The sequence below is a fragment of the Chelonia mydas genome, chromosome 5 (genome assembly GCF_015237465.2).
Source record: "Chelonia mydas isolate rCheMyd1 chromosome 5, rCheMyd1.pri.v2, whole genome shotgun sequence".
Taxonomy (NCBI): domain Eukaryota; kingdom Metazoa; phylum Chordata; order Testudines; family Cheloniidae; genus Chelonia; species Chelonia mydas.
In genome coordinates this window covers 107,710,567-107,736,705 of record NC_051245.2, presented here as the reverse complement: position 1 = coordinate 107,736,705, position 26,139 = coordinate 107,710,567, and the positions used below count along the sequence as shown (strand labels likewise).

The 26,139-nt window shown below is 41.1% G+C and overlaps 1 protein-coding gene across 6 annotated transcripts in view; it reads right to left on the bottom strand.

The window, feature by feature from the left end:
• CNTLN (centlein) overlaps positions 1-26,139 on the bottom strand; it is a 294,546-nt gene that overhangs the window by 248,229 nt on the left and 20,178 nt on the right. For all 6 annotated transcript variants that reach the window (XM_037902022.2, XM_037902023.2, XM_037902027.2 and 3 more), the window contains exon 2: positions 15,816-15,904. In XM_037902022.2, coding sequence (XP_037757950.1) covers positions 15,816-15,904 — 89 coding nt within the window. The remainder of the gene's footprint in view (positions 1-15,815; positions 15,905-26,139) is intronic.

The window sequence follows — 26,139 nt, the reverse complement described above, 5'->3', positions numbered from 1 at the left end:
CTGTCCGGTTTGGCCAATGTACATGGCAGAGGGGCATTGCTGGCACATGATGGCATATATCACATTGGTAGATGTGCAGGTGAACGAGCCTCTGATATTGTGGCTGATGTGATTAGGCCCTACGATGGTGTCCCCTGAATAGATACGTGGACAAAGTTGGCAATGGGCTTTGTTGCAAGGAGAGGTTCCTAGGTTAGTGTTTTTGTTGTGTGGTGTGTGGTTGCTGGTGAGTATTTGCTTCAGGTTGGGGGCCTGTCTGTAAGCAAGGACTGGTCTGTCTCCCAAGATCTGTGAGAGTGATGGGTCATCCTTCAGGACAGGTTCTAGATCCTTGATGATGAGTTGGAGAGGTTTTAGTTGGTGGCTGAAGGTGATGGCTAGTGGCGTTCTGTTATTTTCTTTGTTGGGCCTGTCCTGTAGTAGGTAACTTCTGGGTATTCTTCTGGCTCTGTCAGTCTGTTTCTTCACATCAGCAGGTAGGTATTCTAGTTGTAAGAACGCTTGATAGAGATCTTATAGGTGTTCGTCTCTGTCTGAGGGGTTGGAGCAAATGTGGTTGTATCGTAGAGCTTTGCTGTAGATCGTGTGGTGTGGTCTGGATGAAAGCTGGAGGCATGTAGGTAAGTATAGCAGTCAGTAGGTTTCCAGTATAAGGTGGTGTTTATGTGACCATCGCTTATTAGCACTGTAGTGTCCAGGAAGTGGATCTCTTGTGTGGACTGGTCCAGACTGAGGTTGATGGTGGGATGGAAATTGTTGAAATCATGGTGGAATTCCTCAAGGGCTTCTTTTCCATGGGTCCAGATGATAAAAATGTCATCAATGTAGCGCAAGTAGAGTAGGGACATTGGGGGACGAGAGCTGAGGAAGCATTGTTCTAAGTCAGCCATAAAAATGTTGGCATACTGTGGGGCCATGCGGGTACCCATAGCAGTGCCGCTGATTTGAAGGTATACATTGTCCCCAAATGTGAAATAGTTATGGGTGAGGGAATATTAGTTTCGCTGAGCTCTAACTGAGTCAGTAAACTGTGCCAGCGCACTTTTAAATGTCGTAGAATGTGCATTTGGACCATTCTGCACTTGCTCAGCCTATAGTTGAACAGCTCCTGACTACTATCAAGGCTGCCTGTGTATGGCTTCATGAGCCATGGCATTAAGCGGTAGGCTGGGTCCCCAAGGATAACTATAGGCATTTCAACATCCCCAATGGTTATTTTCTGGTCTGGGAATAAAGTCCCTTCCTGCAGCTGTTCAAAAAGACCAGAGTTCCTGAAGATGCGAGTGTCATGTACCTTTCCCGGCCATCCCAGGTTGATGTCGGCGAAATGTCTCTTGTGATCCACCAGTGCTTGCAGCACCATTGAAAAGTACCCCTTGCGGTTTACATACTGGCTGCCAAGGTGGTCTGGTCCCAAGATAGGGATATGCGTTCCGTCTATCGCCCCACCACAGTTAGGGAAGCCCATTTCAGCAAAGCCATCCACTATGACCTGCACATTTCCCAGAGGCACTACCCTTGATAGCAGCAGCTCAGTGATTGCGTTGGCTACTTGCATCACAGCAGCCCCAACAGTAGATTTGCCCACTCCAAATTGATTCCCGACTGACCGGTAGCTGTCTGGCGTAGCAAGCTTCCATAGGGCTATCGTCACTCGCTTGTGAACTGTGAGGGCTGCTCTCATCTTGGTATTCTTGCGCTTCAGGGCAGGGGAAAGCAAGTCACAAAGTTCCATGAAAGTGCCCTTAGGTATGCGAAAGTTTCACAGCCACTGGGAATCATCCCAGACCTGCAACACTATGCCGTCCCACCAGTGTGTGTTTGTTTCCCGGGCACAGAATCGGTGATCCACGGCATGAACCTGCCCCATTGCCACCGGGATGTCCAAATTGCCAGGGCCCGTACTTTGAAAGAAGTCTGTGTCCATGTACTCATCACTCTCGTCACCGCACTGTCGTCGCCTCCTCACCTGCTTTTGCAGGTTCTGGTTCTGCACATACTGCAGGATTATGCACTAGGTATTTACAATGCTCATAACTGCCACAGTGATCTGAGCGGGCTCAAGTCTTGCCGTGGTTTGGCGTCTGCAGGACAGCAGAGTTGCAGCGGAAGCGGTGGCTGACGACGGATGCCACAAGAGTAGACATTTATAGAGAATGACGAGAGGACCTGAGAGATCGATTCACGAAAGCAGGAGAGCAGAGTTGCAGCGGAAGCGGAGGAAGACGACGGTTTGCACCGTGCACATTTCCTGAGGAAGAACACACGTACCCAGGAGCCCATGACAGACAATATGGAAAAACTCGCTATTGAGACAGTAGCAGCAGAGCAGAGTTGCAGCAGAAGCGGTGGATGATGACGGTTAGCAGTCCTACTGCACCATCTGCTGAAAGCAGTATGGCGTCCACACGGAAAAAAGGCGCAAAACGATTGTCTGCCGTTGCTTTCACCGAGGGAGGGGCAACTGACGACATGTACCCAAAATCACCCACAACAATATTTTTGCCCCTTCAGGCATTGGGAGCTTAACCCAGAACTCCAATGGGCGGCAGAGACTGCGGGAACTTGGGATAGCTACCCACAGTGCACCGCTCCGTAAGTCAATGCTAGCCCCGGTAGTGAGGACGCACTCCGCTGACTTAATGCGCTTAGAGTGGACATACACAATCGACTGTATAAAATCGATTTCTAGAAATCGACTTCTACAGTATCGACCTAATTTCATAGTGTAGACATACCCTTAGTGAATGAATTTTAAAGTTTTTTATTATTAAAACAACAGTATATTATATAACAACCAGTATATTCTGTTTGGGTTTCCCATTGTACCTTGGAAGTTGGGGAAATAAGAGGGGGTTGAGAATTATGTTCCTGGTTTGGCTTTGCAGTTTTGCTGTGTTTTGGAGGTGCTTAGAGTGTGGATAAGTTAGTCAGGGGCATGTGGGAGCACGGTGGATAGTAATCCCCTCTACATCTCCTTTAGGCTGTCCTGACTCTCAGTGGTATTTCAGTGAGCCTGGTGACTAGGAGGAAGAGAATGGCCTCCTTCAAAAAGGCAAAGGGGAGACTAGTGAGATACACTGTGAAGTTATTCACCAAGGTGGTCCCCCCAGAAGTGCTGCAGGAGTGGAAGGCAACTGGTAAGCTATATTGGAGGGAATGACCATGCACCTAGCCTGCATAATGTCTGGACCAAAATCAAGCAATTTCTCAGTTTTTGATTCTGCTTTCGCTCCCCTGAAGACATGGTGAAAGTGCACAGAAAAACAGATAGGATTCTGCACTGATTGTCTGAAGCATTTACTGTTCCCCATCTTTATGTAAGCCTGTGAAAAGCCATTGAGAGCTTTACTATGCCTAATGTAAATACTTTTTCTTGTAGAAATGTGTGTTACACGGCATTTATATCTCAGCAGGGAGCTGTCGTCCTTAGTACCTGTATGGACATGCAACACCCATGTCTCCCTCATGTACTCTGAGAACACTAACCAAATTTCTTTTTCCTGTAACCACTGTCTCAGTACTGTTGAATATTGCACAATTTAATGTTTTTGTTGTTTAATTATGTTGCAGAAGGGGAAGGGAGGTCGGGTAGAGGTTGCAGCTGCTCCATGGTGCTGATGGCCATTTTGAGCATGGTTAACTGTGGAGAGCTGGGGGTGTTCAATAGGCAGTACGCTTCAGGAAGGGGGAAAGAAAATAGGTAGATGGGTATGTGCCCTTAGTGGCATGGGTTTGAAATAGGACGACGGTCGCAGTTTTAGTATGAGACAGAAGCCATGTGCCTGGCCAGAGCAGTTGCCATTCTGAAAAAGGGTGGGTGGGTGGGAGGGAAGGGCGAGCAGACAGCATGGGTTGAGAGAGAGGAAGAGGCTCGAGACTTGAAAAGGCTCTTAGCTCATGACAGCGAAAAATGGCTACAATCCTGGGGCACCTGGAACACAAGTTAGAACAGCAGTATAGCATTATAGTAAATTGTAAAGATAGATACTTATATGACAAGGTTCCCTCAATAGGATCTGTGCCTCAGTCCCGGCCTGGGTTTCTGGTTGGTAATCAGGCTCACTTTGTACACAGCTTTCGTCAGGGTCCTGAGTCACAAAGGGATCCTGGCTTTCTGGGGACAGCTCTTCACTGGCCTCCTCTCGTTCTTCCTCCAATGACTGGTGATGTTCATTTTTGGTGGAGGGGCCACAGAGGAGGCATTAGGGTCCACAACCTCTTTGAGCTCAGTAGTGGTGTAATTGCTCAAAATCCTGTCCAGTTCCTCAAGTTTCCACTTCTGGACCTTGCCCTGGTATCCTTGGTTTTAATGTAAGTCCTCTTGAGCTGTTTCCTCTTTTTTCAGCAATGGTTGGCCTCGCATCTGTGATCCTTGTAGATATCAGCTTAGCAACGTCTCCCAAAAGATCTTTATTCTGGTGGCTGGGCACAGAGCTTGCTGCACCAACACTTCTCCACAGATGTCAGGTCTCATCTAGGGCCTCGGCGTGGCTCCAACAGGCTGCTCAAGACATGCTGGAAGACTTCTGAAGTAATATTACAGCAATGCTGTTATATATGAATCCAAGAGCAAGTGGGCAAATTCTGGCCCTGTGCCAATTTCTAAATGGGGCTGGAGGGGCATCTGATCAGCTGACTCTATGCAGTGGAGGACAGAGAGATAAACAGTCACCCGCAAAGCAGTGTGAAATAGCAATTGGAGGACTGCCAAAGTAGTACATGGCAACATTGTGCACACATGAACGCTATACCAATCTCTCAATTCAGACTGAACTTAATACACTTTGAAAAAGGATACCAGAGTTTGTGATAAATGCAGAGTTAGTGCACTGTAATGAATTGTCTCATGTGTATACAAGCATTTTCACACCACAGTTAGCAGTGAGCCTTTTTAAAGGGTGGGGTAATTAACTAGTTTGTTCTAATAAAGCTTTGCAATCATAACTTGGAAATGTTATGAAAACATGATGGGTGGTGGTGGTTTTCCTAAGGTGAGCCCCAAAAGAACTCCGCAGCTTTTGTTTTTATTTTAAAGAGGGAATTAGAAGCAAATGAATAAAACAACCAAGAATGATGCAAGAAAACAAGCTTCACTGGAGCACTGGAAAAGTGTGTGCACAGCTAATTCTAGTGTTTTATTGGTAGTCAAGCATTTATGAAGCCCTGTAACTTTAGGACAAAGCTGCACCAGAGAGATTTTTAAGAATGAAAAGTCTGGGATTAGACAGAGAGAGAAAGAATCCTTTATCATCACCATAAAGGAATTGTAGATTACATATATAATATACATATACACACACACACACCTGAGAGTCCAACTGCATCACTAATAAAATGCAGTACTTTTCCTAATCATTGGTTACTGGTTCCACAAATATAGCATCTCTTTAACAAAATGTGCAAACAATGAGGTTTGTAACACAGATCCACATTCAATTTCACAAGTGGAAAAAAATATTTGTGTATAATTAATTCAAAATGTTAGGATTTTTGTATTCTTTATTCCAGCCACAAAGACGACACAAACCATAATCTTGGATAATGCCACAGAAATGTGCTTCAATTAGCTATCACAAATTACTAAAGAAGAAAACAACTACAACTTATTACAGTAATATAAACATGCAATGGATGTGAGCAGAAGCTTGCAGCATAAATTAAAGCCTTGTATGGAATTTTATCAGCAGCTCCTCCTGGCGGTATAGTATGACTTCCAATACTCATTACAGGGATGCTCCCAAAAGACACACTAGGTAAAACTACCGTATGCTACAGTACTATAGTATCTTTGGATCTCTTGCTGCAGTTTAAAGGATAAGGTTCAATTAGCATGACTAAAATAAGACTTGTTCTTTATAAAGGAAACAAGTATACAGAAAAACAATCTTCGTTGGGTCCCTTTATACATTTACAATCATTAAAAAGGTTCACCAAAATATGAAAAAAAATCATGCACTGTCAAGAAGTTGATGATGATCAATGACTGAGACAAACTCCTGTTTAGCTAATTAGAACCACTGATGAGCAATAATGATCTGAGCTAAGAATATTTGCAGACTTCTTTAGGATGAAAAATGGAGTGAAGAGAGGCTGTCAATTTGTACAAGTTGTAAGCTCCAATCACTTTTCCCATGAGTACTACCTACTTAAAATTTTTAACATAGCTGTATTTAGCCACATGGATTATCCTCATTCAGCTTTCACCATCCACCAAAAGCCAAAAATCTGTGAAATTATTCTAAAACATTAACTAATTTTTATTGTGTTCTGGCCCACACTATATATTATACGACATGACAGTATCATATTTTCTGGGGTTTGGCCCATTTTTAATGAGTTGTCAAAAATGAAATATTAGATACTATAAGGAAACATTTAACTATGAATGAGGTGTGAAAATAACACTTGCATTACAAAAGCCCACAGATTTTCAAAAGCAAAGCTCAGTGAAGTTTGTAAAATTATATTTCATAAAATAAACTTGCAAAGCGGTCGTAAAAGTAATAGGGAAAAGAAATATTTTGAATTCTACCATAGGTCTTTACTTGCATCAATCATTCAATTAACCATTCTTCTGAAAAAAATAAAAAGATCTAAGCTAAATAAAGATGTGCTATTTTTTACATTTAATGACAACAGGTTTAACTAATAAAAAGTCTGAGGCTGTTTATTTGGAGAGCTCTCCATAGTTGTATTGCTCATCTCATCTCGATTACCTTACCGGTCACATTTTTATAAGAGCCTATTTTTTATACTCAAAAAGAGCCCCTTTATACATTTTCCTCTAAATATCTAAGGAAGTTTGGAGACTCTGAATTGTGTGGTCAAATCATGGTTACATTCTCATTACTATTAATTTGGCTATCAAATTGAAAATTATGAAATGATTCCCTGGACATATAATTTTTTTAAAAATTTCATTTAGAAATTGGAGGAGGGAGAAAAGAAACTTGAAAGGCTCCAATATTTCAAGCAGAACCTTGTGCCTGTGCAGAACCTGCAGCAGGAATTGGGCTTATGCCTAATTTTTCAACTGGAAACTTTATGGTGCCTTTCACTACATAGTAAGTGAACGAGTTGAAAAAACAGGGCTAATTAATTTTGCTATCCTAATAAATTTCTATTCCTCCTCATTCAGATCCTAGGAGTGCAAAACCTAACACTTAACAGTCAACCCAGATTTTATAATTGCCACATGCGCAATGAATTCCTTTGTTTTTAAATACTTAGAGAATTGTACTTCAAACTGATTTAGAAAATATGGGAGGAAAAAGAAAATACATACTTGAATGCCATTCATGCTACATTTTTTAAAGAAAGGCCATTTATTTCTATAACATGATCACGTAGCCCTACTTGAATATTTCTTTACAACATGCAAAATTAAGTACATAAATCTTTAAGCAAAATCAATCTGATTGCAACCAAAACAGGAAAAAGAAAAATATCACACAATGAAATTCAATTATTTTTCATAGATTCTAAAAAAGTTATCAACTTATATGTGTATACTCCTATTATAGCTGTTACTTGTTCTGTTATCTATTTTACTGCGTGTTTCATAATGGAAAAGTATCATTAAAGAAACCAATTTTTCCTTTTACAAGTTCAGTGACTTTATTCAGTAGATGATTTATTACGCAGTCTGATTTTAATATATGCACATAGAAGACTCTTTACAGTTTTTATATTGAGAGTAGTGTGTGAAGCATGAAAATTGTGTCATATTTTGCTGTGAATAATTTTGCAAACATTTTTCATCTAGATACACAAGTCTCTTACAGTGTTCAAAAATATCAGCACTTCAGAACAGACTGTTTTAACATCTGCACATCACCAGGGTTTCCCCCAAGGATTTTTAAATGATGCCTGCTTGTGCTGAATAAAGTGCTAACTTGCACCTTGCATTTCAAACTGTGTCCTGAGCAGCCATCCAGTTGGTACAACACCAGCTGAATTCCCACAGGCTACTGTTCACTCAGGCTTGACTGCAATTATCATGTCAATATTTTGTGCTCCGATATGCAGATATGCACACGTGCAAGCTGCATAATACTTTCTTCTCCATGGAATGTTGACTTATGTTCAATGTTCTGAGAATTTTTAATGAAATAGGATATTAAACTTCCATCAACTATAGACAATCACAATTATTTGACCTTAGATGAAAAGGTTACACCCTTATAATCTATTATTCTGACCAATTTGCTGAGTGATAAGTGGTGAATCGAGTTAAAACACAAATTCTAATGTTAATTGTTTTAATAAATTCTCACACATAGAAAGCAAAAAAAAAGTAATGGTCCTTTAAAAGGGATGAACTGTTATTTCCTTCCTAGTCTTATTGTCATTCACTTCCTGTTTTCACTGTTTATTGCCTATTTTCACAACAATAGCATGAGAAGTCACGGAAAGACACCTGCATGTGATGTATTAGTCCTTCAAAAAGATGCAAGTTATATTGCTTTCAAGATTTTATTAATAAACATCAATCTAAACTATTTTACACATGCACCAGTTCAATGATTACTGCGGTGGAAAACATCAGAGGTGTTCCTCACTTCCAGCAAATCTGCATATTTTGGATTCGTAAGGAATCCAACATCACCTGATGCTTCTCAACCAGCTTCTAGACAACCTGTGATCAGATATCCTAAATCCATGGTGAAATTTAACAAAGTAACAAATTACTCCAATTGATTCTACTATCACAATTTCATTTGTTTCCAGATTAAGGCTGATCTTCTCTTCATCCATCTGATCATTTTCTTCCAGACATTGAGACATCTTGGGAATGACAGAGCTTGCATTAGTGGAGACAGAATTGCTCACTTAAATACTGTGTAAGGAATGTTGACCCTGGAGTCCAGATTTCTCAGAGAGATCTCAAATAGTGAAGAGCAGGGGAAGAATGCTGAGCCTTGCAAGACTCCACCTACAATTCTAAGTGAGGAGAAGCAGGGATCCATGGGATCCATGCAATAGGAATAAGTTTATCTAGCATAATGCTATCCCATTTACTTCTATTAGGTCTTGTATCAGCACCACAGTCAATGATGTTAAAAGCCACTAAAGGATCTAATTGTATCTCCTTTAAGAAAAGGGGTCGGGGGGGAGGGGGAAATCAGAATGAATTGTTGGAAAAACTAATGTCAAGTTTTTGTGTACAGTAAATAAGAAAAGGCTTACATAGGGCTTCCAATCAAAAGGGGTTATACATATCTTTTAAAATTTATAGTGATATTCCACCATTCTATGGACCCTAACTATATTTACTAAGTGCCTATGTGGATTGACCTGTTAACTCAGGACTTTTTAGCACCTTTATTCTTTTCTTTTTTTTTTTTTTTTTAAAAACACTTTTCCTTTTTAATTTTATCATCAAAAATAAATGTTTCAAAAGGCAAGCGAACTAGAAATAGCATTCTTTTTACATAATACAGAGATCAATAGTATTTAAAGTAGTTTGAAAGTACACTAACATGAGATATACTCTTACAATGGCTTGTTTGAAAATACCTGGAGGCTTTTACATATCCCAAAGGCTTTTCTCATTTGCACAGCAAAGATAATTTTTTGTTTGCATCTGAATATTAAATGGGGAATGTAGTTACAATCACCGAATAAGAACTGCAAAGAATGCTGAAAAATAAAATATCTTCTGTGTATTTCAGGAATTAACACTGCAGCCACAGTGAGGTCCCAGGTAAATTTTAAAATTTTAAGGGCAGCTGAACTCCCATTTTGGGAGCATGAAAGCATTTTGAAATTGTAAAGTTAGAAATAATGGGAATCCTATTGTCACTAAAAAAAAGTCCAACATGAAATGGAAACAAAAATATTGCACTTTTCCATGTAGGTCTGAGAAGTTGCTAGAATAATGTCATTTAACAATACAAATATACAATTACTTGATTGTAGGACTAGTAATTCCTGAAGTCTCAGCTCCTACCAATTTATGCTTTTCATTTTCTCTTCATCATTCCATCTTCTTTGTATTGTGTGAGGTTGTAACTGAGTGCTTTAGAGCCTTTAGATTTGCATCTTTTTATCCCTTATATTGTCATTACCTGCAGAAAAATTGCCTTCTTCATCCACCAATTTAAGGACTGAATCTCACTGTATGGTACTGGCAAGCTCATCACATCTTGGGTACGAGAGATATTCTTTCCTGACCGTTCTTATGATGTGTTCCAGGAAAGGAAATAAGTAGCTGTCCTGTGACCTTAGCTAAACTGTGATGAAAACTAGTACCTTAATGAGCACTGAAAGTTAGTAGTTGGCATAAATCAATTGAAAAATGAAGGTATGAAAACACTTGTGCTATCCATGTTGTATAGCCCCAAGGAGAAAGAATAAAAAGGTTGAACACATCTCAACCCTGAATCAAGATTTTCTGATTGTCAGATTTAATACTGCTCACTGATGCTTTTAGCATTTCAAACAAAAGAGGACATGTTAATATAATAATTCTCATGTGGGACCTGTTGCCTTATACCCATTTCTCTGCAGTGTAGGATTCTCAGATGTTGCTGATTAACTTAGTGCTTCTATTGTTTATCTACTTCTGGGCCACAAGAAGTCAGAAGCTGTTGCAAGACTAGAGCTGTATATGATGAGAAAGTTGATTTGGAATTGTGGGGCAGGGGGTGGGAGGAGGCCTGTGATGCGGCACGTGGGCCTCACACTGGCAATGAGGGGGTTAAGGAGCCTATGGACTCAACTTACCCTGTCCTCTCCCCCCCCCCCCCCCGCAACCCTCGCATCTGCAGCTAATGTCAGGCATGTAGAGGGGAATTAAAAGGAGAAGAGCCAGCCCAGTTCGGACTGCCCAGTGTGACATAGAGGGTCATTGGAAAGGATTTACTCTTTTAGAACAGCAAGTCCGAACCGGAACAAACAGGGGGATGGGAGGACACTGGAGACTAAACCACAGGGGTTGCCCTGTGCCGGGGGGAAAAATGAACTTTGAAGACTATAAATAGAATGCAAGGATGCATTTTGTTATCCATTCACTGAGAATACCCCTTGAAGAGCATGGGTATTTCTGAACGCTTGGACCCTGGTTTGACTAAAAAGCAGCTAGCTCTGCACAAGACTGAATCCTTAGGGGAAAATCTACATTATTAAACAGGAAAGGTAACCATTGATAAATACAGACCCAGGTTTGCATTTTATGATTTTCTTTTATATGTAACCAATTCTACTTCCACTTGCTATCCTTACTCAAAAAAGAAAAGGAGGACTTGTGGCACCTTAGAGACTAACAAATTTATTTGAACATAAGCTTTCGTGAGCTACAGCTCACTTCATAGGACGCATTCAGTGGAAAATACAGTGGGGAGATTTATATACACAGAGAACATGAAACAATGGGTGTTACCATACACACTGTAAGGAGAGTGATCAGGTAAGGTGAGCTATTACCAGCAGGACAGCTGTGGGGGTGGGGGGGGGGGACCTTTTGTAGTGATAATCAAGGTGAGCGATCGATTACAGACCTAAATGTGGCAATTCTTCAACAAAAAAAACTTAAAAAAACAGACTCCAAGGAGAGACTGCTGAATTGGAATTAATTTGCAAACTGGATACAATTAACTTAGGCTTGAATAAAGACTGGGAGTGGATGGGTCATTACACAAAGTAAAACTATTTCCCCCTGTTTATTCCCCGCCCCCTGTTGTTCCTCAAATATTCTTGTCAACTGCTGGAAATGGCCCACCTTGATTATCACTACAAAAGGTTCCCCCTCTACCCCCCCCCGCCCCCCCGTGCTCTCCTGCTGGTAATAGCTCACCTTACCTGGTCACTCTCCCTGCAGTGTGTATGGTAACACCCATTGTTTCATGTTCTCTGTGTATATAAATCTCGCCACTGTATTTTCCACTGAATGCATCCGATGAAGTGAGCTGTAGCTCACCAAAGCTTATGCTCAAATAAATTTGTTAGTTTCCAAGGTGCCACAAGTCCTCCTTTTCTTTTTGCAGATACAGACTAACACGGCTGCTAGTCTGAAACCTATCCTTACTCACTATTTGTTAAATTTTAACCTTTGATAATAAACTTACGATTTTTTTCACTATATCTCAGTGCTACAATATTATATAAGAGCTGACTCTCAGTTGAATCAAACAAACTTGTGTATACACTGTCCCCTGGGGGATAGCTAACCTGGTAATATCTGAGAGTGTCCACAGACAGTGGGTGGATACTACAGTGGGGATACTTCACGGTGTGGTTCAGAGTGTACCTATTGTTAACCTGCAAGCCAAAGTAAGGGCCAGCAGAGCCCTGAGGAGATTGCTGGGGTGGCTAACTGACCGGTGGCATCAGGAAACTGACACCTAGTTAAGCAAGTCTCTCTGTCACTCTGGCAGGGGGGTAACAAGATAACTCAGTTCTGGGTACCCCTTTGAGAGTCTCACAACCAGGAAGGAAGAGAGAGCTCTGCTACTTGCTCGGTGAGGGAAACCAGCTTCCAGGCAAGACACTGTGGAAGTTTGCTGCCTAAACAAGTTATTTGGTGGTTGGGCAACTAAGCCCAGGAAGACTATCAAAAAGAGATTAGCCACACAGAGACAAGCCCAGAGCAGACTCCCACCAATGAATCCGTGGATGATCCTTATTTTGAAGTTCACTAGTTTTCCTAGAGAGGGCTCAAGTGTGCCATAGCCAGAGTGCTACGGTACCACAACACCAGATCTGTGAGGTCAATACCTAACTATTAGGGACCTGCACTGAAGTGAGTCATTCCGACAGGCCACAAAGAGGCACTGCCTAGACAACCCAGTTACAGGAGCAAAAAGAAGAAAAAGAGATTTATAGGTAAAGTTAGGGCTATATGCGATTGCTGGAGAGAGGACTGGCCCCTCAAACAAAAAAAGGATTAAAAAAATGTTTTGAAGAGTGAAAAGTCTCCCTTTATTAGGCGCTCTATAAATCAAAAACCAAAACCTCCATAATCAGGTGCAAAGCTATGAGTTTTATTAATCATATCTGCACTGAATGGGTATCCCTAGCAGTAACTCAACTTCCAAACCCTGCTCCAGGATCATCTGCAGTTATGCTAAGATCCGGGAAAAATGCTCCAGAGGCAATTGGAAATTCTGGCCAAGAAAATGGGGGAGACATATCATAAAGACATTACACACACACACCTTTGACATTCATACCTTTGAATTCACAACAGCAGTTCTACTGCATCAAACTGTTCTATTAAGGAACAGAAGCAAAAGAGTGCACTTAGGATTAGAGAGGTGCATGAACAGTACTGTCACCATGCTTTTGCGTACGAAACAAAATCAGAATATGAGGCTCAACAGCCAAAAATGGACAATACACATTGCACAGACCAAAAAAAAAAAAGAATATTCCAAAACACATTTCAATTTTCGACTCTAGAAAAATCAATAGACGCACCATAAAATAATATTATGGAATGTTTCCTTACCTACCATGCTCTTTTATTTTCTAGCAACCATAGAATATATAAAAAGATAACACATAGGTTTTTCATGATAGTAACAAGAGAACTGAAATAATAAATAGTAATAAAATATTGAATTTATATTAAAGTAACAGTCAAATGCCCCATTTAGGACTGGGGCTCCATCATGCTAACTAGGATGACAAATACATAATGACAGTCCCTGTCCTGAATCGCATACTAACAAATTTAAAATATGAGGCAACAATTAAGCGTGAAAAAAATCCTAGGAAGAAAATTTGGAGGAATGGCCCAACTTGATTATCATACACATTGTAAGGAGAGTGATCACTTTAGATAAGCTATTACCAGCAGGACAGTGGGGTGGGAGGAGGTATTGTTTCGTGGTCTCTGTGTATATAATGTCTTCTGCAGTTTCCACAGTATGCGTCCGATGAAGTGAGCTGTAGCTCACGAAAGCTTATGCTCAAATAAATTGGTTAGTCTCTAAGGTGCCACAAGTACTCCTTTTCTTTTTGCGAATACAGACTAACACGGCTGTTACTCTGAAACTTCTCATTATAGTTCCCTGTTTTCACTTTCTTATAACTTTACCAAACATCATGCAATCAGCTTTCAGTTTTCTGTGTTTGCTCTCTGCCTCAGGTTAATATTTTCACATAAATAGTTTTTAGCAAAAGTGGTTCAGTCATTTCCAAGAATGAAGTTAGCAAGAAACAGTTTTGCCGAAGTTAAAAAAAAGTGTGACTGTTTTTTTAACAGCTCTAGCACCCCTGGGATTTGGAATAAAACTTTACATTTGGTAGAGGAATAGTCCCGGGATCAGAGAAATATCTTCTGTCCTCATGAAAATATGTCCAGATTTGGACAAGTTATAAATCACAAAAAGTCATCATCTGAACATACACAGCAGAACTTGTTCTAGAATTACTCCTACATTTTCTGAATGTTCTAATGCAGCCAAGTTGCCTATGCAACATCAATTTATGTCACCTTGTGTGTATGCATTATTCTGTAGACTTAAACTATATGATCACATACTATTTTTACCACACAATCATTTCTTCTTTCAGTGCAGAGGATGGATGGCAAATGAGACAGAGTAAAACAGTGAGTGAGCTGTTGACTGTAGAATCCAGGCCATATTCACAGCAGATGTTGATGACTGGTGATTAGGCCAGGGAACTGCAGCAATCAAAAAGGGGTTTTGTGGTTAAGGCACCAGACTGGGGTGCACAAGAACTGGGTTGTATCTTGCTGTACCACAGACCTTCTACGTGATGTTGGGCAACTCACTTAATGCAAAATTTTTAGAGTTGGCCACTAACTGTTTTCCTTATTTTCTGGTTGTCCAACTTGAGACAACTAGGGCAAAATTTTCTTAAGTGCTGAACACTCACAACTCTACCTGAAATCAGTGGAAGTTTCAGGTGATTAGAACCTCTATGAAAGTCAGGTCACAGCTATCTTAAGTTGAGCACCAACAATTAATGAACACTTCTTCTAATTTTGGCCTCAGAACGTATCTGTGTGGCTCAATTCCCCATCTGCAAAATAGGGATACCATACTTCCCTAAGTCACAGAAATAATGTGCAGATAAATTTATTAATATCTGTAAGGCAATCATATATTATGGTGCTAAATTCATTAATATTTTTAAGAACCGGATACTATGGTGATGAATGCCATCAGTAAATAAGATATTATTTATTCAGTGCAGGGCTTGGAGACAGAAAGAAGTGTTGAACAGCTGCCTCTTTCACTTAGCACTGTCCATCCTGTCCACTGAATAATGCAGGGATCCTGTGGAAAAAACAGCATGTGATCATTTAATTAAAGACCATACCAAAATGCTTATGTACCAGGGAACAGAATTACAGTTGCACAGGTAACCTTAATTCTAGAATTACCTAATTTTTGAGTGCTTGATTTTGCAACCTAAAATTCTGTATGTCATGTATGTACATAGTATACAAAAGCTGTCACTGACTACCATTCAATCTAGCCACCATTAGGAATAAAAAGGAATAACACCAAATGAATCTGAGGGATGTGAGGATAGACTCCTGTTATATAAGATTAGGAACATTGTTCAATGCATAAGGAGCAGTCTGGATGAAAGCACACAGAGTTTTAAAGTTTATTTAGATTTGCTTTTAAAAAAGCAACCTCTCTCAGGCTTTAGGGAGTCTTGACAAAGTTTAAAGATACCATTCTTACGAATTACAGGATCTAGATAATTTCAGAAGTTTAAGACTTTTTTACAATGTTTTTTTAAACATGAAACTATGTGGCATCAAACAGAAGAGATACCTAGCATATTTGATTTTAAAAAAAAAAATCACACAAAGTCTTCAAGCTCACCTTTCCACCACCAAGCTGACTGCTTGTGTAAGATCTGGATTTGCCACCTGGAGGCGTTTCCACAAAGACCATACAAATTCTTTATCAGCCTTAAAAAGACAGAGAGAAATAAACAATACAAAATATGTATGTTTAGCATGTAACTTTTACAGAATAATGAACTATTAGTATGAATATTCAAAAGTTATATTATTAAGAACTATATTTTAGAGAAAAGTCCAGTGACTTCACTGCTCAGGATGACGTATTTATTTGCTTGTTTCAACAGAGATGTCCAACTCAACAAAGAAAAACCAATTTAAAAGTATTAGCGCAGAAATAGTAAAATAAATGCCAATCAATAAGTCTTCAATGACCGCTCTCACTCCTCCTTCAGTTCTAGGTATAAAAGAAATGCAATTCACTCCTTCACCAGAGGAGCAAGTCTCAACTCCCAAATTCAGCTCCCCTGCTGGAAGAATTCAGTCTCTTATATCAAGGATAGAGACTTTTAATGATACTGAGAACTTTCTGATCTTGCAGCAAAAAAATAGCTTTTACTAGAAGCGGAGCATTATGACAGAGAACAAGTAACACAGAGGACAAATTCCTCCTTCATGAAACAAAGATTTTTAAATATAGCTGCATTAGAAGCAGTGAGATTGAGGATCTCTAAGTATCAGTAAAAGAGTATTAGAACTCACTTCAGTAAGGTGGTGTTTTCAACCTTTTCCATGCTACTACTCCTTTTCCATTTTGGGATGTTCTAGCAAACTAGCAATATGGCAAATACACTATGCTCATGACTCTTTCACCCCTTTTGGCAACCCCCAGGCTGAGAATCAAAGCCTTAAGGTAAGGAAAGGCTAAATCCAGGATCATGCCAATGAAAACAAATCCACATCCCACAAGAAAGGGAGTGTTATTATCCTTCCCATTTTAAAACTGCAGCTGAGAATAGATTTTAGGTTAAAATTAAGTTGAAAATGCACTGTTCTTGCATTTTATTAAAATACAGATATTAGTTTTCCACATTTAGAATTATGGATTTCATTCATGTGCACCAGACAGTTTTATCCTAAATTAGGTGGTTGTCACAGTTTCAGGGTAACTGCATCAATATTCCCTCTCAATGATCTACTCCAGAAGTGCCCAGTCAGTCTCAGGCCTCCAGCCACCTGTCTCTGGGAAGGGACCTACGTCCCACTCCCTTCTGAGTAACGATTTTAAGACTGCACAGACCCCTGCCATACACTGTGATATCTCCAGCAAGCTAGACTGCCTCTGTGAGTTGCTTTCTCTCCTAGGTTTATGAACAGCATATTGACAGCAGTCACAAGTTATAACACAGCTCTTCCTCAACATAGTATATTTTAAGGAGAAAAACATTACAGAGAAAACATAAAAACAACAAAAGTTCCTACACGCTTAGTAAAAATTCCAGAAATTGACCACCGTCCACATGAGAACTCTGCTAAGCCAACATCCCTTCCAACCTTCCAGCAAGGATGGGGTCCCTTTAGTACCAAAAGTCCCATCCATTTGCGGAATCAAAACGAAGACCGTGAGTGTAAACTCAGCCTTTACACATGCAAAGTTCTTTCTTTATCTCTTCGTCTCTGGAAAACCCAGTATGAACCAATATGTGCAAATTACTCCAGGGGTGGTACCCTCTCTGGAGTTGTTTATAGTTAAGGCTAAGATTTTGTCACGGATATTTTTAGTAAAAGTCAGGGACAGGTCACAGGGAAAAAGGAAAAATTCACTGAAGCTGTGATCTGTCCCTGACTTTTACTAAAAATATCCAGGACAAAATGAGGATCGGTGGCCAGGAGCTGTGAGCTAACCCACTGCCTGTGAGGGACCTTGCAACTCCCCACTGCTGAAGTCACGGTTCCATGCCTTCTGTGGCCTCTGTAAGTAAATCGTAGCCTTATTTATAGTCTTAGTAACCCACTTAATCACTCCCCCACCTCAAGGTTTTAGTTCATGGAGCAGCTGTGGAAACCCTCCTTGAGGGAGTAGAAGACAGTCATACATAAACCATTCATAAATTTAATACAATGGTCCCAAAAGTTACTGTATGGGGTTGCAATATCCCTCACAGTGGTTAACAACAGCAGTAGCAGAAACGATCACGGCACTGGTAAGGAATTTTCAACCAAATACAGCTTAGATGCAACGTCTGTCTTTAAGCCATGTGTTTTTTCTTCCCTCTTACAGCAGTTTTCCACTTGAGATGACTTATGCTCAAAGTATTCAAAATGACTTGCTCTAAGATCATACAAGGAGCTAGAGGCTTAGGTCAAATCAGAAGACATGCCCATTCTGGGTTCCAGGCCTTTTTCTTAACTACTAGTAAAACATCCCTACTTCCTCTCCCGCAATGCATTGGGCTTCAGCAATACCAAAGATTGGGGGGGGGGGGGGGGGCCGGCGCAAGGAAATACCAAAATACTGTAGTTGCTGTAAAATGAATTACATCACTGCCACCAAACTGCATTTGACAGATCACAAAAACCACAGTAATTCCACCAAGGTACTGATTCAGGAAAAGCACTGAAGCACCTGCTTGACAGGAATGGGAATACTCACAGACTTAAGCCTTGAAGCAGGAAAGCACTTAAGTCATGTAACAGAGACTGGTGAACCAATATTATAAGCTTGCAAAAAAATAAAATAAAAGTTGGGGAGGGTTTGTGCCATTTTTGCTTCTCTATGGTGTATGAAGACAACCAGGAGTGGGGTGTTTCAAAAAGAGTGCTGTTATCCCCAAAAATTACATATTCAGCTCTTGTCTACCATAAACACTATGGATGACTAGAGCAACAGTTCTCAACTGGGGGTTCGCAGCCCCTGGGGGTTTGCAAGCCCTTTCAGGGGGGCTGCGGAGTCCACGTCTGAAACTCGGTGCTCCAAGCCCCAGCGCTGAAGCAGGGAGCAGCATGGGGCTTAAGCCAGCAGCTCCTGTCCCTGTCCCAGCTGGGAGCGGTGTGGGGCTGAAGCCAGGGCCCTCCCCACAAGCCAGGAGTAGCACAGGGCTGATGCCAGCACACACGCCCCAAGGCCCCAAAGCCGGGAGCGTTGCAGGGCTGAAGCCAGCAACCCTCCCCACCCCACCCCCCCAAATAGAAGTAAAACTATGTCTATTCCCAAGGGTCCCCCCATGGCCCAGAGACCCAGTCCCCTCCCTCCCCCAGCTGGGCCCTGGAATTTTTAGAGCATGTGAGGGGGGCCTCAGCAAGAAAAAGGCTGAGAACCCCTGGACTAGAGCACTAAAAGAAATATGACATCACAAGAGACCAAAAGCTGAGCAACTAAGATGGGAAGAAATTTGCAGACTGTTTAAAAGGCTTTGTCTTTTGTTTACATCTATTTAATACCAACACCTGGGAGAGAGGAATCATCATTAAATTCTACTCCCTCACCTCTTCAATTACAGGGTGAGAAGGATACATATGCACAACTGAAACCTATAGGTATTACAGCGAGGCTATGAAGGACTGGCAATTGAATGACAAAACTTTTGTCTTTCAGAGGTGTTAACCCCCCCCCCCCCCACAAGACAAAAGTTTTGCCGCAGCAAGTGCCAGCGTGAACAGCACATTGTCGGCACGAGCGCTTTCCTGTCAACAATGTGAAGGCCGCTCGTTGGGGGTAGAAGTTTTTGTCGGCAAGAGAGCCGACAAACAGCAGCTACACGGCGCGACTTTTAGCAGCACGGCTGCGCCAACACAGCCGTCTCGCTAAAAGCTTTGTAGTGTAGACGTAGCCTAAATCCAGGAAAAGACCACACGTTCATTTGTATTACAGCAGTGCGTAGGGCTGCCAACTGAACTAGGTCTCCCATTGTGCTAGGCATTGTACAAACAAAAACAAAGACAAGCCCTTGCTCAGAGAGCTCACAACCTAGGAAATATTACCAAATGCAAAAGACAGATGAAGCAAACAAATGGGAGTACAGCACAAGGATGAAGTAACAGGAGAACAAGTATATTTTGCATAAGCAACAGCCTCAGCTCTCCACCTTCTTTGCAGATGATGATGATGTTCTGTATGTATCATGGAAGAATTTGAAAGATTTGGTGGCTTTACAGATTTTGACAGGGAATTCTTCCTCCCACGTGGCATGGGAGTTCGCATTCCTGATATTTCTAGTGTAGAAACAAGCAACAAGAGCCTTTCAATCTTTCTTCCATCGTAAGGAAGAAAGGCCATATATCAGCTTTGTTTTGTTTTGAACTCCCTTACAAGTCACCTTTAATTCAGCAGAAGTGCTGGAGTTCAGCGCTCCTAGTAGAGAAAGTGCTGAAACTTAAAGACAGACAAAATTAAACACATTCATGAAGTTACTAAAGCCAGGCCAAAAAAGGGGCAATCCATACAGTTAATTTAGACTAAAAATGCCACCTATCTTGTGGCACTGTCTATTGCTTTAAGATATATTCAGTTCTTAGATTTCTAGTTGTCAAGTTTTGAGGTAAGAAAACAAATCAGAAGTCAAATCTTTAGTAAAAGACTTTGCTCAGCATTATTAAGTATCTCCTGCATTTTGTGCTCAAAAAAATCCTCCACAGAAGTACTAGCTACTGCACATCTTGAAAGCATTATCCTGAAATGCCCTGCCAGGCTCTTTAAAAGTGCACACTTATACTTTAAGATGTGCCACAACTGAACCAGCTGGGCTCTTTCAGGATAAACAAGATCTCCATGCAACTACTACTCCTGGGGGAATTCTGCGCCACTGCGCATAATTTATATCTCCCTCAGATTTTTTTGCTTCCCTGTAGAAAAATAACTTTCTGATGAGGAAGCAAAAGGAAGCCACAAGAGCGGTCATGTGACCCTCCCGAGCAGTATGTTTCGGGTGCCCAGTGCAGCTGGCAGAAAGGTGAATCACTGTAAGGTAGGGAGCAGGACTGGGGAAGACCCGGCTGGTGGCTCCTACCCTGCACCAAGCTCAGCTGCTAGTCCTGGCTGGGCTGGGGAGGACGGGACTTCTTCTTCCTCCCCTGCACGGCAACCAGGGCTGGATCAGACCCACCCCCACATTTCTCTCCCAGCTGTAGGAAACTCTGCAAACTCCCCCCAGCCCATACTTCCCGCACCCATCGCTCCTCAGCTGCAGGGGGAAGGATCACTGTACAGGGAGCTACTCCCACATTTGCCCAACCTCTGTGCATCCAGACCCCCTCATACCTAGACCCTCCTGCCACCCACACCCAGATCCGCACCCCAAACAGCTGCACCTGGATCCCCACGCCACTGAGCCTCACTCCCCCAGCATTTGGACCCCATCACTGAGCCCCCCACACCAGAACCCCCAGCTGAGCTCTAGCCCCCTTGCACCCAGACACCCCTCCTGCTGAGTCCCAACTACCTTCACCTGGACCTCCCTGCAGAGTCCCATTACCACTGCACCCAGAACCCCCCTACAAGCTCCTGTACATCCAGATCCCACATACCCTTATCCCTCACTGAGCGGCCCACACCCAGATTGCCCACACAGAACCTTCTCAACCCACATCTGGATCCCCCCACAGTAACCCCTCCACACTTGGATCTTGCCTTGCGGAGCCTGCCTGGACAGAGAGGAGCTGGGGTGCTCCTGGGGCAAGCCCAGTCATTGCATTGTGTCAGGGTTCGGTGCAGTCTCACCGCTGAATCTGTCCTGTGGGGGAAGCTGCACAGTGATCTTCCACCTCTGTGCAGCCAGTCGTCTGTGCTCACCAGTGCCATGATGGAACCTCCACATTTATTTGACAAATAAAATTTGCAGAATTTTGCAAATTTTAAAATATTGTGTGCAGAATTTTTATTTTTTGGTGCTGAATTTTTAATTTTTTGGCACAGAATGTCCTAGGGAGTAAACTACCCAACTGGCTCAGAACTCTATTTTCACATAAGGGAACTGAACTAGAAGGCAGTGGCTACTTTTACAAATCATCAAAGATCTTCCTCTATAGTGCAACATTCATGCTTCTTGATGAAGAAAATCTATTTCCCTTCTCCATGTCATACCCCAGTTTTGAACAGAGGGCAAATTAGTGGGGCATGTGACAGTACACAGTGTTGTAACTGCTCTTTTAAAATATTTAAAAGTAGAGCTGGTCAGGATGTTTTGAAAATTAAACATTTCCTTTTCCATTTCCAAAGAGAACAAGCAATCTTATTACAAGGCTTCTATTTACAGGGCTTCCTGTCCTTCCCTCCAGCTTTTTCACCTTAGTGAGCCATGTATTCTTTTCTCTTGATGAATCGGTTCTAATAAGACCCAATTTGTCTGACTATAGGGCTCAGATTTGGATGGTACATAGCAGTACAGTATATTGGCTCCTCTCTAAAGATACCTTCTTGCTCTCTAGAATCTCAGCTTTAAAAGAAAGTAAGTTGTAGTTGCAAAGAAAACCTTGATAACATTTCCAAGGTATAACTGATGCTGTGAAGAAAAAATAACACATAACAAATGGAAGAAAGGGGAAGCTGATAGTAAAGAATACATTTCAGAAGGTAGGAATTGTAGAAAATTGATAAGGGAAGCAAAGGAACACAGGAGAAATCTATGACCAGCAGAGTTAAGGATAATAAGGAGGTTTTTTAAAATATAGTATGAATACTAACAATGGTATTTGTTAATAATAATAATAATGAAAAGGCAGAAGTGTTCAATTAGTATTTCTGTTGTGTATTTGGAGAAAAAGCAGATGATAGTGTCTCATCATATGGTGACAACACTCTTTCCATTCTACTAGTAGCTCTGGAGGATTTAAACAGAAACTACAAAAGTCAGACATTTTTAAATCAGCAAGTTCAGATAACTTGCACCCAAAGTTTTTAAAGAGCTGGCTGAGATGATTGCTATACCATTAATGTTGATATTAAATAAGTCTTAGAGCACAGGGGAAGTTCCTGAAGACTGGAAAAAAAACTAATATTGTGCCAGTTTTTAAAATGGGTAAACGGGAAGACCTGGGTAATTATAACCCTGTCAGGACTACAATGATTCCAAACGGGGAAGATAATGAAGTGGCTGATAGTAATAGTTAATAAAGAATTAAAGGAAGGTAATGTAATTAATGCAAATCAACATGGGTGTATGGAAAATAGATCCTGTCAAACTAACTTGATATCTTTTTTTTTTTAATGACATTACAAGTTTGGTTGATAAAGGTATTAATGTTGACGTAACATATTTAGACTTCTGTAAAGCATATGACTTGGCGCTGCACAGTATTTTGATTAAAAACTAGAACGATATAAAATTAACATGGCATACATTAAATCGATTAAATCCTGGCTAACTGATATGTCTAAAATGTAATTGTAAATGGAGAACAGTCATTGAGAAGGTGTATTTCCAGTGGAGTCCTTCAGTTCTTGGCCCTACGCTATTTAACATTTCTATCAATGACCTAGAAGAAAACATAAAATCATCATGAATACAGTTTGCAGATGACACAAATACTGAGGGAGTGGTAAATAAGGAAGGAGACAGGTCACTGATTCAGAGCGATTTGAATTGCTTGGTAAACGAGGAGCAAGCAAACAATATGCATTTTAATATGGCTAAAATAAATGTATACATCTAGGAACAAAGAACGTAGGCGATACTTAAAGGATGGATGACTCTATCCTGGGAATCAAGGACTCTAAAAAAGATTTCAGGATTGTTGTGGCAGGTAATCATTTGAACATGAGCTCTCAGTGTGACCTGTGGCCAACAGAGCTAACATGATCCTGGAATACATAAGAAAATCTCAAGCAGGAGTGGAGAGGTTATTTTACTTCTGAATTTGGTACTGGTAAAACACTGCTGGAATACTATGTCCAGTTCTGGTGCCCACAATACAAGAGGGATGTTGATTAATTGGAGGGGATTCACAGAAAAGCCAAGAAAATGATTGGAGGATTAGAAAACATGCTTATAGTGATAGACTCAAAAACCACAATCTATTCAGATTGACAAAGAGAAGGTTAAGGGGTGACTTGATTATAGACTATAAGTGTCTACATGGGGAACAAATATTTAATAATGGACTCTTCAATCTAGCAGAAAAAGGTATAACATGATCCAATGGCTAGATGTTGAAGCTAAACAAATTCAGACTGGAAATAAGGTGTCATTTAACCACAAGAATAATTAACCATTGGTACATTTTACCCAGAGTTGGGGTGGATTCTCCATCACTAACCATTTTTAAATGAAAATTGGGTGTTTTTCTAAAAGATATGCTCTAAGACTTATTTTGGGAAAATTCTATGGAATATGTTATATAGGAGGTCAGACTAGATGATCATAATAATCCCCTTCTGGCCTTGGAATCTATAAATCTATGTCTGCCTGAGTTTGCAAAGAGCCTGAAACAAGAACTCTGAGAGGTATAAACTGCCCAATTCATTTCAATGAGTGTTAGCTCAAATGCCTATGATGATAATTTAAAATGACACCATTAATTATTTCACTCCATATCAAAGTATAGAACAAAGAAGAAAAAATATCATATTATGAAAGTCTATACAATCTACTGTGAGTGAAAGTTCATTTTGGCACCACAAGTGGGTTGGGTTTAGAAGATTACCACCACATTTTTGCTCAATCAAAAAGCCAAATCCATTGAGATGAGCACAACCCAGAGAGCATACGTGAACATATTTTGAACATCTGCACAATTCTGAGAGCAGCAGCTGATTTTAGTATCTCAAGTGGGCAATTTATTTTGTGGGCAGAGCGTGGAAGAGTGCCACTATATTTTCTTTTTCAATTTGACCCCTGGTGGTCTGATTTCCAGAGTGAGTCAGCAAAACAGATCTATACCTCCACATGGGATCCTAAAGGCTAATATACTATCCCACACAAAGGGCTATAACTATTACCATTATGTATAATAATCATTAGTGATTTTACTTAATTACATCTTATTTCCTTCAAATGGCAGCCTCTATACTAGTTTTCAAGATTTAACTATCTGGAAAATATGAAAGCGTAGTAACAAGCTTTTTTTAACTAGAGGAACTCAAATAAGTATTGGGCAAGTTTTCAAATCAGGGTATTCTTTTGAGTGTTCTATTACTCATCAACCAAGAATTTTCTTCCAACTTTGCAGAAAATTTCTCCAAAACCTTCAGAGTAAATCTCATAATTTTTGGACAAATTAGTGTCCATATCCAAAGTTATAAGGAGGCTAGAAATAGGGCTCACAATGGAACTTATCTGAAATCTTAACTACAGAGCCATAAGCATAGCTCCACAGTAAGATAAGTGTATAGGGCCTGATCCAAAGCCCACTGAAGTCAATTGGAGTCTTTCCACTGACTTCAATAGGGTTTGTACCAGGCTCTGCTCTACACAATTTTCCATTGATTTCAATGGCAGCAGGATGTGATTTACTGGGGCAGGGTGGGGGGGGCGGGGGTGTTTCATCATTTTAATTTTTATTTAAAAGAATACTTATGAAGTAATAAAGGACCATGTAATAGCTGCACTTTACATGGTGTCAGCTTGTTACAAGACCAATTTCCATTTTAAACTGTTGTGCTCTCTACAAGAATATCTCATCCAAGAGTTTAATGTAAATTACACAACAATTAATTGAGCCCCATGCTGGTTTCCATCAACTACTTGCAACCCCCTCACTGGTATTATATGTTATTTCCTGTGATAGGGTGGACTAGGGCAGGGGTTCTGACCCCTCAGAGGGTTGTGAGGTTACTATGGGGCAGTTGCGAGCTGTCAGCCTCCACTCCCAAACCCCACTTCACCTCCAGAATTTGTAATAGTGTTAAATATAAAAAATGTGTTTTTAATTTATAAGGGGGGGGCACACTCAGAGGATTGCTGTGTGAAAGGGGTCACTAATACAAAAGTTTGAGAACCACCAGACTAGGGCAAGAGGCCCCTGCTGGAGGCCTCAGAGTCCTACCACATCCCATCCCAGAAAGTGGAAGTAGAGAACTCCTGCAAGTCGCCTAGAGTGGCTGTGGGGAAGCAACCAATCAGAAAGACTGCAGGGAGTAGCCACTCAGGGCCCTAGAAACGGCAGAGCTAGAGACAGTGAGTTGTCACCTGGAGCTGGAGGAATGAGGACTGTGTTCCGAGCTGGCTGAAGGAGCATCAGGACCATGGACAGATCAGTTAATGGCAGGGACCAGGGGAGCAAGAGGGAGCTCCTGGGTGGCTGCTGGGACTGAAGACAGAAGAACAGCTGGGGCCAGAAAGACCCAGAAAGCATGAAGAGTCTCCAGGGAGGAAGCCCTGTGGTACAGGGCCGTAGCACAGTCAAGGGACTATTTGAAGACTAGTCAAGAAGGGCCTGTGGGACTGAGGCAGGGAAGCCTGCAGGGTATG